The sequence below is a fragment of the Silurus aristotelis genome (genome assembly GCF_946808225.1).
Source record: "Silurus aristotelis genome assembly, chromosome: 3".
In the NCBI taxonomy this organism is placed as follows: domain Eukaryota; kingdom Metazoa; phylum Chordata; class Actinopteri; order Siluriformes; family Siluridae; genus Silurus; species Silurus aristotelis.
Genome location: NC_139576.1, coordinates 13,548,379 through 13,564,620, shown reverse-complemented (window position 1 = coordinate 13,564,620; position 16,242 = coordinate 13,548,379). Strand labels below are relative to the sequence as shown.

The window sequence follows — 16,242 nt, the reverse complement described above, 5'->3', positions numbered from 1 at the left end:
TTTTGAAACAATAATAGATCATCTAGCTTTGACATGGATGTACTCGATTCAAATTTTTTCTTCATCAGATCTTTGTAAAACAGCAATACTTACTTGATGCAGGCACACAAGTGTATACAGAGCTTCTCCAGCTGCCACAGTCATTTCAGTGTTGTGCTTCTGTAGTACTAACATATCAAACACCAACTGGAAATGGACAGACAGAAGATAATGTCAGATACAACAAATAAAATGTAAAAAGATTAAAAGGTAGACTTCGTGAGAACACTGACCTTGAGAAAATGTCGAGTAGCAATAAATAAAGGAGTGTCTTTCTCCTGTGTTTTGGCACACTGCTCTGCCAGCGGGGACAGAGACTCCAGACACAACTGACTAATCTCTGAGCTCATTCTGCACAGAAGTACGTCAAGGTGAATGCATGGCCATGATTTCAGTTCAGCAAATGAAAACTAATTACATACAATAACTGCAGTGCCAAGCATACACCTGCTGCCACTGCTGTTTTCTGAAGATTTCAAAGATAATCTACACAGAGCAGGAATAATATTATGGCCACCTGCCTACTATTGTGTTGGTTTCTCTTTTGCTGCCAAAACAGTTCTGACCCATCGAGCATTAACTTGCTTAAAAATTTGAGCTACAGGAGCTCGTCTGTTGGATCGGACCACACGGAGCAGCCTTCGCCCCCCACGTGCATCAATGAGCCTCAGCCTCCCACAACTCTGTCTCCGGTTCACCACTGTTCCTTCCTTGGACCACTTTTGATATGACACTGACCACTGCAGACCGGGAAACCCCACAAGAGCTGCAGTTTTAGAGATGCTCTGACCCAGTCGTCTAGACATCACAATTTTGCCCTTGTCAAACTCTTTCAAATCACGCTTTCCCTGCTTCTAACACGTCAACTTTGCGGATAAGATTTTCACTTTCTATCTAATGTATCCCACCCACTAACAGGTGCCATGATGATGAGATAACCAGTGTTATTCACATTACCGGTCATAATATTATAATGTCATATAATGTCACTGATCCGTGTATACATTTGCAATATACCAATATAAAAAAAATGTCATTAGCATTAGCTCGTCAGGAATAGGGGATCATTGCTAACCATAAAAAGCAGTATGCAGTGGCATTCATTATGGGAGACATTTTGAAGAAACCTGGACCACCCACAAAGAGAGCCTGCTACCAGAGAAAAATTACCATTAGCATAAAAAAAATGTTTTTAAAACAGATGCACACACAAGTGAAAGGATACAAGGTCATGCCCAACTCAAGAGAGTACATTAAGCTCTTGAAGAGCTCTTCAGGCAGCTGTGGGATCTTCTCAGGAAAAATCTCACAGATGAATGTGATGAGCTTATAGTACTGGTTACATAAAGATGGGAACTAAAAAAAAAAAAAAAAAAAAAAAAAAAAAAATCCAAAGAAAAAGGTTAAATTACAGTTTCTACAGTACAGGCTTACATAAACATACAATACTAAATAAAACTAGTTGTGGTCATGTGCACAATGGAATTCACATTATATCAATGAAATATACGCCTCACCTTTAGAAGGTCCTGAGACATGAGCGGCAGCACAATATTGACCCCAAACAGCACCACGTCTGCCGCTGAAACAGTACGACCAGCTCCTGAACTCTGCTCTTGTCCTCGAAACACCTCATCTGATTTACAAAAGACAAATCACATAAGTACACAATTAGACATAATACAATTTTAGTGTTAGTTATTTTGTCTGTTGAGGAACTGAGAGCTCAAAACCCAGACCAAATGTACTTACCAGTGTCACTGAAGTCTATAAACTCTTTGGAAAGCAGGTTAGTGAGGAGCTCCATGATGAGCAGTAGGTCCTGGTATTGGTCTTCTTCTGCTGCTACATCGAGTCTCTTTCGACCGAGGTTATTCTTCGAGTAGACTTGCAGCAGTGTCAGACACACCTCATACAGCTTCATAGACTTAGTCTGTAGAGAAAACCAAAGATTTCTTAAGAAATAAAAACTATTTACAAACACCAAAATGATATGTAATTATTGTATACGTGTGTGTCAGTCTGGGAAAACCACAGAAAACCAGACTAATGCTGGCTACGGCTTTTTGGTACTTTTATCACACAGTGAATAGCAGACTAAGTTATTGAAAATCTACGTGCCATAGCAAAATAGATAAAGGCCTGATCAATTTAGTGTGTTATAAGATTCTGTGTAATGCCTCTGATGTTTCTGCACCACAGTCAGAATAAAATCTTTCTCTCTTTCCACTTTTGGTAGTAACCAGATTTTATGTCGGAGCCACCAGATCTTACATTTTAATAGTCACAATTTCATGATGTGCAATGGTTTTGCAGGCCACAAAGAATATAAAAAATATAACACCCTTTAACTCGCCTCTCCCAGGTAGCAGATTTGCTTATGGGCCACCTCAACAAAAACCTCAATGATGAGATTGACTGTTTCTGGTGAATTCTGGTAGACCTCCATTAGTCCAATGCAGCTAGACAGGAAGTCCATGAGGAAGCTGAAAAGAGAAGCTACATTGTCTATCTGAGTAGCCTCTGCGATGCCGCACAGAGCTTCAAGAGTGGCCACTATCTCCTGCTTTACTGTTTCCTCCTGGCAGATCTGCGCAAAGTTTTCCTGATTAATAAGGTTCAGGAAGCGTTGCTGGAGTGGATGAAGCACCTGGAGCACAGAAACAAGCCAAAGTGAAAAACAGTACATGTGAAAATTCGACCCAATCACACAAAAACAAGTCAATCATTTAAGCTCTGCAGATACACCACAGAAAGAACAGAAGGTGTTTTGTGCCTTCTTGTTTTGCTCAATCACAGTAGGCACTAATACAATAATAACCCTAAATAGACAGTGTAGAAGTACACTCACCTCTGCCCAATACTGCTGTTTAGTATCAGAGTCCATGTGTGCAAAGCCGCCAAGAACCAGCGCCTTCATCAGCGTGCGCTGGATTGGGCTTGACAGCAGGTGCAGTGGGGGACTGCGGCTGGCGAACTGCTTGGCAAGGCTCCACCAGCTCTCACATTGCACCACGATGTTTGCTCTGATCAACAGAATGTGACAGGAAGTAAAGGCTTGATAAAAATAAATTAAACTTGTGCAGTGGATGACAAAAACAAAAGCCATGCTGAAGGCTGGGACCTTACACTAGTGTCGCATTGCATTAATCACAGAATAATTGTTATTAGAAATAAACAATCTGCATTATATGTTCAAAAATGCCTTCATAGTTTGTGGATTTTGTAATAAACTGTATGTCCTTAGATCTCTCAAATGTCTCTACATCACTCTAGAGTCAGTATATGAAAGAAAATAACACAGGGAGAAAATACCCACAGAATGAGGACAAGTGCACTAATATTCACTAGTTATTATGACGAGAAATGTCCACACTGTGGGACAAATAAAGGTATATCTTATCACTCACGCTACGTTCTTATGAGTACTACCATGATTTCACCAACAGGTGGTGCAAACATACAGAAAAAAATACACAGCACAATGAATCCAGTTATCTGAAAGATTAGTTTGGAAGTTCTCCTCACATGAATATTCACACGTACCGCTCTCTCTTTTCCACAAGAGTGACCAACAGTTCCACTGTGTCATTTGCCAGGTCGGGCTCAGAGCTCCATACAGACAAATTATTTATCACCTTCTCCAGCAGGTACCCCACAATCCACTGAGCCCCCTCAGTGTCAGCCCCAAATGCTGTGCTCAAGGGCATACTGATCTAAATGTAGAAAGCGGGGGAAAAGAAAGAAAAACATACAGTACATCATCAACAAATACATTACATAATTTTGAGATGTGGTGTCGGATTTAACGTCTTTACACAGTTACAGGAACCTCAAAATACTAAGATCAGTAAATCCCTGTGTTCTGTTTAGAGCTTACCTGGCCATACAGTTTCTCATCCACTAGAAGGTATGTTTTGGCCCAGCGCCGCAGAAACCACATAATGTCTTTCCCCATCTGAGGGCTCAACAGTTGTGTTAGACTTGCCCGTGTTGCCCGAGACTCCACCTCCGATGTCCTCAGCACTGCTGATAACAATCTGAGAAGACATGTTATGACATACAGCTCTTATAAAATCTTGAAACATGACATTCTCATGAGAATCAGAGGTGGGTTTGGGTATAACACAGTTCTTATCACATTCCTACTACTGTCAAAATCTATTCTGAAGAAAATATTTCTTTCCCCCTAACTGTCAACTGAAGAGGTTCATCTTGCACTAACATTCAGGCATTCTAGTCTAGGGAGCACATGTGCATGTGTTTTGGGGTGTGGCTTTGGAAAACACCAAAGTCCGGGGTTGCATTCGTTTGTCTTTTGAGCTTCAAAACCGCTAATTCAGCCAAGTTGTGCCAAAATCGCTGACTTTGATACAGACAACAGTGGCTTGAATTGTTTATCCCGACACAAACCACTGCTTGCAAACAATAAAGACCGCTGTTAACTTTAGAGGAACGCAAAGGTTCTGTCATTTACGATCTCAAACTGGCCAGCAAATAATGACACTAATTCAATGTTACTAGAACACTGTTAAACATTATAATGGGGGATGAAAGTAGCAGTGTTCCCATGGAAGTACTAAGCAAAAGACTTCTGGGAACAGTGGTCCTAAATACAAAGAATTCGGATAAAACTCATACGATAAGACAGGAGCAAATCTTCGATTCGTTTTTTAAATTAACAGGAGTGCCTTTCAGCTCAAAAGGTGACCTATTAATACTGGTCCAGACTAAAAATAGTACTTATTATTACTAACAATAACAATAATTATTTTCCATGATGTGTACAACCTTATTAGTACAAGGCTAAAGGGAAACAATGCCCCATTTCTTTACAGAAATTCAAGTCAAAAGAGAAAACAATTCAAAGGAACTAAAATCTAAAAATTACTTTTGTTTCACCTCTGATAGAAAAAAACCAAAATGATACGTAAAAAAAGCTTTCAGTAAATTAATGAAATGCAAAACAGATAAGCCTTCTCTGAAGAGCGAGGACAGTACAGGCGAATGGTTTACATTGTTTGCAAAAACAAACCCCACTGACATTTCAGAGCTGTGGGGTCAGAACGCTGTTATTAGGAAACTTAATCCTACAGCCACTGTCTTTCCAAATCCTCCACCCAAGCCTGAGTCACCAACCTACCGTCTCTCCAAACCCTTTACCCCTCTGCTATTCTCTTTCCGTACCACAGAGCTCTGCTACTGCTGAACTCATCACAACCCCATCAACACATCATTTCAATTCTTCGGCCTTGACCTCTATACTCACTCTCCTATTTCCACATCACTGACAGAAAGGTCTGTAGATAAGGCTTCGAGCCCCTATCGCAATACACAACATAGCGCAAAACAAATTAGACCCAATAAAAAATCAAATACATTTATCAAAAAACTATTGTGGTTTCCATCCATTAAATGTCTTCGAGACTTCTAAAAAATTAGAAAACAGGCCCTACAATTAAAAGTATATTTATTTAAACACTACACACCACATTCTACCCTTCAGTCACCTTAAACCACTCCACTCATTCATAAACCGCTCCTCTTTCCCTCTATCAGCACCGCACCTGTCCTGGTTCTAATTGAATAATGAATGCAGCGTGGCTGGCGCCAGGGCCAGGCTGCTACTCGCGTGGCCATTCTGCCTGGCACAATGCCAGGACATTCCCCACTGGGCAATAGAACTGCTGCTACCATAGCAGATCAGAGACGATGTGCTGCACCCACCCTGTGCACCCTTTTTTGCTGCAAAAAATCTGCATGTTTTCTGACCACTGCTACAAGCGGGGTTAAGGGTCTGCTAGAGGCTTAACTGATCATCTGTCTGGCATAGAAATAGCATTCATCTGACATTACACCGAGTTTGGCACCTGACAGTCATGCAACCGGTTGCACTTTGGACACATCACAGTATGGATTCTAAAGCGCTGCATATATAAATAACAGTCATCAGGCCTGGCAGCTCACTAAACCCGGACAAACATGTGACCACTATTATTATTGCAAAAACCATATGTCCTAGTCACTGTCTTTAGTCACACTGATAAAGGATCTCTAATGTTTTTAACCACTCATGCTAACCGAGTCCACAACTTGACCCCTTTACCTGATGACAGAGTCTGTCCTGTTGCAGCCTGGGATGGAGGAGGCTTTCTCCCCAGGTGAGCCAAGGATCTGCAGTGTGGTATTGATGTCCACCTCGGTGGAGTGCTTTATAGAGAAATCCATCACCTCTGTGGGGATCATCGGCGTCTCCCCCTGAGGGTCATCAGCTAATAGGTAGCCTGTTACAACCCCCCAAAAAAACCACAACTGAGTATTATGGATTGCCCTTTTCAGCAAAGTAGGGTTCAATATAGACTTATTTGATATTGTTAAGGTGTTCACATGGGGAAGAACATTGCAAAAAGAAATGTTGACTTGACACAAACCTGAGACTAATATTAGCCAGTGAATGTCTTCGTAGAGGTCATCTAAAACTTTCCGGTCCACTGAGTCTGGCTCTGATGAGGCCATGAGGTGCTGTTGGTGTCTCTGGAGCTGTCCATGAAGCCGTGTAACTCGGTCCTCCAATAAGCTAATAAGACACAAATCACTGGTTAGTATGAAATCTTTTAGTTTTTAATAAACACGAGGTATGCAGCATGAGCTCCTACCTTGTGAGTAAAGGGATGCAGTGCTCTGCTGCGATTCGCCCCAACATGCCGATACTTGCTAACTGATCTGAAAACAGTTCTCTGTCGTCCTCCTGCAATTCATTTATCTCCTCCTCTTCATGTGATGCAACACCATTTGCAGTCTAAACCAAACGATTCAAGGATGAGTCATTGGATCACAAATGCCAGTTTACATTGCAAGTTCCAAATAAAGCAGTACTACAATAAAAATGAGAAAAGATGAAAGTTTAAAACATCTAACAGTCGGTTAAAATTATGATTTGCGCTCACCAGGTTTCTGGTTCCATCAGGTGCTGCAAGGTGACATTGAATGTATGAGTTGAAGACCTGTACAGCTGGCTGGACAAAGCAGCCACGAGGGAAATGCTCATCCTCCTGCACCAACGTGAGCCACGATTCCAACAGCTTGTCATATGCTTCCATATATACCATGTCATCTTTATCCAGCTAATGAAGACAGAAATGTATTATACTTATGTGAATTAAGTGCAGTTTATATTATATATATAATAATATAATAATTTTATATATAATAATATATATATATATATATATATATATATATATATATATATATATATATATATATATATATAAAATAAAAATCATATTCGGTTGATTTTAAAGATGACTTGTATGTATGACGTATGACTGATACACTGAAAGGAGTTCAATCCTTAAAGAGGATAAACGTTAAAGAAGTTAATCCATATGGAGACAGCATGTTGTACTCACCACCTCTTCAAGGGCTGCGCTACGTCCAAAGGAGCAGGTGAGTAATGTCAGACAGTTGATGAAAGAGGAGAAGAGTTCGCTCGGTAGAGCAGTAAGAACACTCCGGGGAAACGTAGCAATCAGATTACTGATGATGTTTGCGATGCCCACTGCCTCAGAGTCTTCAATCTCAATCCTGCGCAAACCCGTACAAAAACAAAATGTTACTCCTACAATAGCGACAATGTGATGTCACAAGGTGCTGCTATTAATGCAGACCGGATTTAGAATAAGACTTATCAGTAAAATAGTTTATAAAAAAAAAATAAAAAAATTAAATAAGAGACTCCATGGCTACATTTTACTGTAGCCAAATGCAAAATGATCAATCACAAGTTAATTTTACAACAAAACTACATTGTGTAGACATTACATGAATACATACATTAGAGAATGTAGTATAAACAAAATCCGTATACGTCAGGATAATTAAAATAACAATAAAACAATGCTTTACTTAAAGGTCTAACCTTAAGTTTTATAAGTGGAGTAAATCATTTATTCTAAACAATTGCATAAAACTTAGGAGAATATTTTAAATACTACTAATCTTTAGATCTTTTCTACTAGATTCAATGTACAAACATCTGCTTCGCAGTGTGAAAGCATAAAAAAAAAAAAAAACTTCAAATACTCCATAATAAAATGTAGAGCACAATGTGTGGGAATGTTTCAAATCACCAGAACGGCTTTCATATTTTCTGATGCTTTCAAGTTTCACACAAATCGATTCCATCCACATCCACCCAATTGCACACTAACTGATTTGTCCGAATTCTTCCCATCAAAACCAGTTGAACAGTTGAAATCTGCTTCCCTTGTGCTTACTACTACAGCTCTAACCCGTATCAGATGGATTTAAATTGCAAGCAGAACAATTCAATCACAACGGACCTGCTGCATGGCTTTTCGATGATGCAATTGGAAAATAAAAGCTACAAAAAAAAAAAAAATAGGTGATTACAGAGTGGCAAGTGAAGCAGAGAAGTAGAAGGAAGGATAGAGGAGAAAGACCCTGATTTACTCCACTAGCAATGGATCACATTTCAGGAGCCTGTGCACATGCTATTTGCAATAAACCTATCCTTTACCTATTTAAGCTTAAAAGTGAACACCAAACATAACGCATGACCATTTATTCAACAACAGACTTTACATTTCCAACTGCACAAACAAAACCATAAATGATTTTACAAGGACGGCCTATCAGCTGATTAATGCTTTTATACTAAATAGACTTGTTAGTATAAAATATAAGGTCATTTAATTCTCACTTACCCATTGATCATGTTAAGTAGCCCCTCCACAAGATGGGCCAAGTAGGTGACCTGAGCGCTCTCATCTGGGAAAATAGGCCCGTGCATAGATGCCAACTGGGCCAGGCACTGCAAGGAATCCTGGGCCATGTCAGAATCTTCACGAATCTTCCTGTGCACCTGACAAAGCCAGAGAGGAATCAATAATGAAATAAATAAAAAAAAAAGTCTGTGTGGGTTGCCGTTTTTTTTTTTTTTAACTATAAAGTACACCAAGCTAAAACAATCATATAAGGCACCTGGAAAAGAAAAACATCCTGAAAGCAGCACAAATTCTTCTGCTTAGTCCATAAGTAAAGTCCTCTCAGATTAGGAGACATAATATAAAAAAATATATATATTTTTAAAATTAAAATGATGTCAATTGAGAGAGCGTCTGCTTGAAAGAGAAAAAGCAGGAGAGCAAACGGAGAGCAAACGAATAGCTAGGGAGAAGTGAAAGAATCTGTGAGGGTATATAAACCCTGTAGGCATTCTGCAGCAGGAGGAACTACAGACTGGCTCACTGGCAGCTGATCAAACACACAGCTGGGGAGCTCATACACAGTCTTTCTGAATTACACAGAAAAGCATCTCTCTCACATAAACACCCACTTCCCCTGACTTTTTCCCTCTGCCTTACTTGAAAAGACAAATCTGTCTTTAATTTTGCAGTCATGCAAAGTACGAAAAAGCCACCTTAAAAGCGAAATGTAGAGTGCACGAAGAATCGGAAAGTCCGCTCACCTACTGAAGCAATACTTGTCCTCGATGTCACTCTCCTGATAGACAAAGCTTATCTCAAAATCTAATGCAAATTGCAGTCTGAAGATGGCTTAAAGTAATCAGGCTGTCCACGATTTGTGAATTTGTGTGGAGCACGAGATCGCCGGCCATAGCGGCACCATGGCTAGAAGTGTGTGTTTAGTTCAGTGCCCTGCTCTCCCATACCAGAAGCACATGTGGTTCCACTGCAGAGCGGATGTTTGGCACAAAATCCTCTTCACTTCTTATTGGGTCTCTTTTTTTTTTTTTTATTCTTGGCTTAGCTTTTTTTTCTCTTTTTTTTTTTCTCAAAGCCTTACACTGTCTCCCCACCAAACATTCTGGCAAAGATGCTTCAAGTCAAAATTAAACAAATTCAAAGTCCATGAATACACATCGCAATTAAAGTACGATTCTTTCCGAAACCCCGTAGTACACACTACTTCCTATCTTCACCAGCTGGACAAAAGAGCTGGAGAGCCAATACTGTTAACATGGTGTAGCACTGATCTATCTAGGGGAGGACTGGACTCTTTTTTTCACAGTGTGAAATCGTTTGGTGAGCCGATACAGAAGAGAGGGAGGGAAAGAAGGGGAGGAGGTGAATGAGAGGTAGATGAAAGACAAAGCCAGAGAAAAAGTTAGGGGCTAAATAGAGAGACCGAGCGCAAGGCCAAAGTTACGTGGGCAGCAAAAACAGCTGCGCTTACGAACATCCACACCACGCAAACTATTCCAACTGCCTTGAATCCAACTATAGTTAGACTGACATATATTCATTTAGATGCCTCTTGTCAGACAGACACAACCATTTTTAGGAGGAAGACAAAGCAGAAGATAACTTTTGTCCATCTCCCCGGCAGAGCTATTGTTCTCGAACAGATCACGACTGCGTCGGTGTCTACACAAATCCAGTTACTGAAGCAAAGGGCAAATTATAATCATCATTACTGTAGCTATCTCAATCAGCTACAACAAAACAAACTGCTTAGGCCATAAACGAACCCCACACACACACACATACATACATACATACACACGTGTCCTGAAAGAGAACATGGACTGATCTGATTCCAACATTCCCTGGCTGCATTAAAAAAATTGCAACCAAATTATATCTGCCAGTTGCTAATCACAAGTATGTGTCCGTGTGTATGAGGGACAGAGGGTGTATGTGTGTGTAAAAATAAACCTAAACCACAAACAAAAACACTCCTTGCTAGTCTTTAGTTTGAGTAGGAAAATGTTAGTGTAGCCATAGCTTTATTAGGTGTGAAACGAAGCATGCGAGTTTATTTTTGGCTGTACATTTGACTGTTCATTCTCTCATCCTGTTGTCTTTTTCCAGGGCATTTAGAGCTACATCAAAAAGTCCGTCCCCTCAGATGGGAGGCACTCATGCATCCCTGTCTGCCCAAGTGACAGGCCAAAGGCTTCAGTGTATGTTAACAGGAGTTCTTCATTCAGGGGTCAGAGTCTAATCCAGCCAGCCGTCTACACTCACCTCTGACCTCTGCAGCGCATGGCCACATGTCCCACCTGCCCCTGTCACAGTTGAGATTATAGCACAATGTCAGGTATGAGCACAGAAAAACAAACTACAGACAAAGATATGGAGAGAGACAGCTGACTAAATTTCATCCCTACAAAAACAATCCTTTGACCCTTTGCAAATAAAAGCAAATGTCACACAGAAGAAGCAAAACAGTGTGAAGGGAATTGATTGACAGTAGCCACTTCCTTTAGCCCAAACAGAAACCTCTCTATTATTTTATACCTGACCTGCTGTACCTATGGATTAATACAGCTCTTGACATTTCTGTTCTCTACCAGAGATTTCACAGCTAGTTGGGTTTTTTTTTAAGATTTGCAGAGAACGCAGAACCTCCACACAGGTTGAACCCGGGGATTTCCCTTGACCCATCTTAATTCATCTGGCAGCATAACCTGCTGGTATTGATGAAATAATTAGAACAGTATTTGGCAGCTGAGACTATGCACATGTAATGGAAGAAAGGGGAGGAGCCTTCGGAAAGTCGTGCTCTGGATAGTGACGGAAAGATGGTGGATTTGTTCCACACATCAGGATCTTTTCGATCAGCCAGCCCTTCCTATGATTTCTACCCCGATATAACATCATGAAACTCTTAAGCCGTCACTTTGTTTTAACCCGCTTGACTGCTCTGGCATCTTCTTCGCTGTGAGTGGCTCCCTCATTATTTTATTCTGAGCCAGTCACATTCTCTTATGAACACAGATTATCACTCCAGACCTGTGATCAATCAGCTTGTTACATAGAATACACCAATTGTACTTTTTCAGTAAAAAACAAACAAACAAAAAAAAAACCTATTGACGAAGAATTTATTTATTTATTTTTTTTACTCTTAAGGCTGTTTGCTACTTTAAGAGTGACTACAGTGGATTAAAAGAGAATTACATTACCATTTGGGCAATGAAATAACTTATGCACATTAAAGCCAATAGCAATACTGATGTTTAATAGTCAGAATATCTATTATATGAATTACAGCATTTTTTTTTTATGTACAATACAATCACAGAAAGATTACAAACATTCCTGAGATTCAGCATGCAAGGTCACAAGTCTAATCAACTTGTACTTTAACTGCATAAAATTCATTCATCAGCATATCAGGAGGCCATTACTATTAACATATACTATACTAATAACATTAGAATTATTTAGAATAAGAACAAATCACTAATCAAAAAATCAAATCAATGTTTAAATAAGCAAAGTCAGTAATAATATGAAAGTGTAATGAAACCTTCATGAGTATGCAGCAGAATTAGATGCATACTAATACATATTTCCTTACCAAAAGTATGTTATGAATCCAGCCCAGATAATATTCTTTTATTATGTATCTGTATACTGACAGACTTGCAATTTTAAGTTCAGAGCTCATACATTACTGATTGTGTTCTTATTTGGTCATTATAAATAAAGTAACAAATAATGATGGATAGTTTAATGTATGAACAGATGGCAGTATGGATGGAGGTGCTGATAAGCTGATAGTAGAGAGCTTGCGAGGTCAACGCACCATCAACTAAGACACACAGCATCCTTTTAAGTGAATGAGAGCAGGAGTGACAGGAAGTGAGTGAGTAAGGAGAACAGCATGCAGCGATAACTCTAAAAAAAAAAAAAAAAGGTTTGCTTATAAATCTACATCCCAATAAAAGAATGATAAAACAGGAGATTACTCACAGTAAAAAAGAGGTCCATAACTCTGTGGTCCAGAAGAGCTTCCCTCCATGACTCTGTGGGCTTCAGCATGACATTCTGAGTTGCTTCAAACATAGCGATGTAGTGTCTGCCCAGTGACGACTTAGTTAAGGTCACCAGCATTACAAAAACACACACAGGTCCTGAAAAGTGAACACTTCGCTGCCTTACTAGTTCTGTCAAATATCTCTGCAAGGAAAAGCTACTCTTACTAACTTCCACTTTCTTCAAGCTATCCCTCTTCCTGCCTCTTTCTGAGTGTTACTACAGTTAAACTCAAGTGTCCCCTCCCACATAATCTGTACCTCAAATCATCCACTTAATAACCCACTGGAAAAAGAAGGAGACAGGGAGGGATGGAGAGAGCGAGAGAGAGAGAGAGAAAGAGAGAGAGAGAGAGAGAGCGAGCAAGAGAGAGAGAGAGAGAGACCGAGAGAGAGAGAGAGAAAGAGAGAGAGAGTCTCCCACAGGAATGTATGATCAAGGCCAGTTACCGGCAAAGGCCAAGCATTCCTCTGGGTTGGATCTACAGTCACTCCCAGCACACACACACACACACACACACACGCACACACAAACAATATAAGAACTAGATATATGTGAGGTACGGTAACAAACAAGTCAACCCCGAACACACTCAAAATGGTGTCAGTTTAAGTACTATTTCTGTGGGAAAGTTTGAGCAAGCGGCGAGCGCATGTTGTCGCCGTCTCCCCCAAACCAAGACTGTCCTTATGGCTTTTTAAATATAGCACTGGGGCAGTAGAACTCTGGGTGACCCATGTAAAGGAGGGATAAAAGTGCAGAACTGAAGCCAAGCCTTCAACACCACTGCCTGCCTGTCTGCTATATGAGCAAAAAAAAGAGGGAATCAAGTATGTTGATACTGACCTAAATTTGTACGTCACATTCAACAGGATAAAAATAAAAGAATGCTGCTCAGGGCATTTAGCACTCATGGAGCGACATGTCATTTCCTTTATTTTGTATTTGCCAAAAATTTTATACAAATCACAATTATATTTTTTAACCAGTGCGTTTGATCCAACAACTGCTGGCCTTAGAGTGCATTTTGGAGAAAGAGAGAGACGAAAAAATATAAACTCCTTTATACTATACAAATTGTTTAATTTACCGGTTTAATGGCTTTGATAATGAAAATGAGTAGATTTTAAGTCTTGTACAAGACTTACAAACATAATTACAAACAAAAACATATTTACAAGGATTTGTCCACAATTCCCTTGCAGGGCAAATAGTAAAAAGAGGTTATGAAGAAAAAACAACTCGTTACTATCTAGCAATAAGACTGTCTTTACACTGCCCATAAGAGGAATAAAGAAGTTGTCAGGTGCCCAAGTACATTCTCTTGGGCTTTAGACAGATAAAGATGCACACATTTTGTTAACATAATTTTAAGAGTGCTGAGTGGCACTCAATGACAGCCAGCCAAGAAGTGCAAGGGATATTACAGTCTTTAAGTGTCACATCCTCCTATTTAAGACTCCACTACCTCGGTGTGTGTACTAGCACTTTAGGAATGCCCTCTCTACACACTCACCCCTCCCATCTAATAACACATGTCTTGGAAAGCCACTCCTGTTTTGTGTGTGTGTTGTCTGTCATCCCCCTCACCCATTCAGAGCACCTGATTGACACGAGGCCCAGGCTTTGACCTGCCCTGCGGCAGCTAAAACTAAGGAGAGACATGGAACGATCGAGGAGCAGCAGGAGCCGTGTCTAGTCTCACATATGACACCTACTCACACACTCCACGAGCAGAGGGAGGGGGGTGTGGACAGATGCCACACATGCCGGAGCGGAGACTACATACACACTGCGGCACTTTGAGGGGAATAAGGCAGACACGGCTGTCAGGAACACATTTTTGAGCACAGGCCTTAAGTTAAACACGTGTGCACACACATCCATGCAGCACACATACTGTCCCCATGAGTGCCCTTAATAAATGCTCTTCGTCCCAGAGGAGCATCTCCTCCATGAACCACCCAGCCAGCAATTACTGTGATCTCAGTCTGCCTATACAAACACACAGACACATGCGCCTGCTCAACATTCCTGGCAGATCCTCTGCAACTCGCGTGTTTAAAGGCACACTTATCGTGAGTGATAAAGGCACAGGCACTCTTTGAAAATGATATGTGACCCTAGCTGGTGCTGCCGCCAGCCCAGATCCCTGTAAACAGACAGAGAGGCACACGGCCTGCCTGAGTAGGATTAGCACCCAAAAGAGCTAACACACCCATATACAATCACTAGCACGTGCAGACCATGAAGGATCACAGTAAGCAACATAAAGGCAGATGTCAAATCTAGCAACAGCAGAGAAGGAATTACAAAGCATGAAACTGAATAAGTGTATACGGAAAAATAAATTAAATCAGAATTTCTAAATATTGTAAACAAATAATGATCAACTGTGAAATAGATACTACTTTCCCAAAATACCACGTTTCCTAATAGAAGAGTAACATTCTAATAACAAAAATAACTTTTTTGTTACTTTATTACCTGCATCTTTTAATGCTTTTATGTTATTGTTTTTATTGTCTTTTGATCCTTTTCTGCAGTGAAAACTGTGCAGACAGGCATTGCTGATTTTTGCCTGATTGCAATTTTCCATTTTAACATTTACACTGTTCAGTGCGGAACTAGGAGAATGCAGAACGCTCTGTGACTGCATAGAGAATAAAACATTTCAGGAAATAAGACAAAATTTACATTTATGACATTATTCGGTGTGACCTACAGTTATCTCGTGCATACAGCTGAGCAGTTAAGAGCCTTACTCGAGGGCCCAGCAGAGGCATCTTAGTGGTGGGGGGGATTTGAACTAATGACCCTTTGATCAGAAGTTGAACATCTTAAACACTGAGTTACCCCTATAATCAATAGACATCAAATTTGTGTATTTTGTTTATACAGTGAATTGTTATAGGAAAATAACAGAAGCAATATGCATTCCATCACAGAAGTTACTTTAGTTCCAAATTAAGCACAACAAACCATGAACGCCCACTCTTTCTATAAAAGGATATGATTAGGTGGGAGAAAGTTCCAGCTGAGCACCTGATTGGACAGTGCTAGGTATCGCTGGAACACTGACGACATCTGGGCATTAAGGTTCTCCCTACGACTGAACTCCTGTAAAACCTCCATGATGAGTACAAAGATCTGCTTCAGGTCATCCTCCTAGGATATAAAAACACATGCGTTAAAAAACTGTACAATGAAACAAACAAACAAAAAAATAGAAAAGATCAAAACATAGAAATGAGTACTTGCCTGAAAGATACGCTTGCAGCTGCCATGGAACTCCATACTGAGGCCAATATTGCTGGTTTTATTGGAGCTAGAGAACTCACTTAATAAAGCTGTCAGGATGGAGCAGGCCAGTGTTTGCTTCAAATAGGAA

At 40.2% G+C, this 16,242-nt stretch overlaps 1 protein-coding gene across 3 annotated transcripts in view; it reads right to left on the bottom strand.

Annotated features, from left to right (window-relative positions):
* xpo4 (exportin 4) overlaps positions 1-16,242 on the bottom strand; it is a 29,005-nt gene that overhangs the window by 1,750 nt on the left and 11,013 nt on the right. Inside the window, exons 5-22 of one of the 3 annotated variants that reach the window (XR_014532622.1) lie at positions 16,113-16,229; positions 15,867-16,019; positions 12,789-12,902; positions 8,769-8,926; positions 7,452-7,626; positions 6,987-7,163; positions 6,696-6,838; positions 6,471-6,616; positions 6,146-6,323; positions 3,920-4,079; positions 3,586-3,755; positions 2,891-3,065; positions 2,396-2,689; positions 1,792-1,972; positions 1,557-1,675; positions 1,115-1,395; positions 273-390; positions 94-186 (exon numbers count right to left, since the gene is read on the bottom strand). Coding sequence is in view for 2 of the 3 variants with exons in the window: in XM_083536031.1 (XP_083392157.1) it covers positions 94-186; positions 273-390; positions 1,265-1,395; positions 1,557-1,675; positions 1,792-1,972; positions 2,396-2,689; positions 2,891-3,065; positions 3,586-3,755; positions 3,920-4,079; positions 6,146-6,323; positions 6,471-6,616; positions 6,696-6,838; positions 6,987-7,163; positions 7,452-7,626; positions 8,769-8,926; positions 12,789-12,901; positions 15,866-16,019; positions 16,113-16,229 (2,802 nt within the window). In the remaining variant the exon portion in view is untranslated. Of the gene's footprint in view, positions 1-93; positions 187-272; positions 391-1,114; positions 1,396-1,556; positions 1,676-1,791; positions 1,973-2,395; positions 2,690-2,890; positions 3,066-3,585; positions 3,756-3,919; positions 4,080-6,145; positions 6,324-6,470; positions 6,617-6,695; positions 6,839-6,986; positions 7,164-7,451; positions 7,627-8,768; positions 8,927-12,788; positions 12,903-15,865; positions 16,020-16,112; positions 16,230-16,242 lie in introns of all 3 variants that reach the window. The other 2 variants (XM_083536031.1, XM_083536032.1) reach the window with 2 other exon arrangements.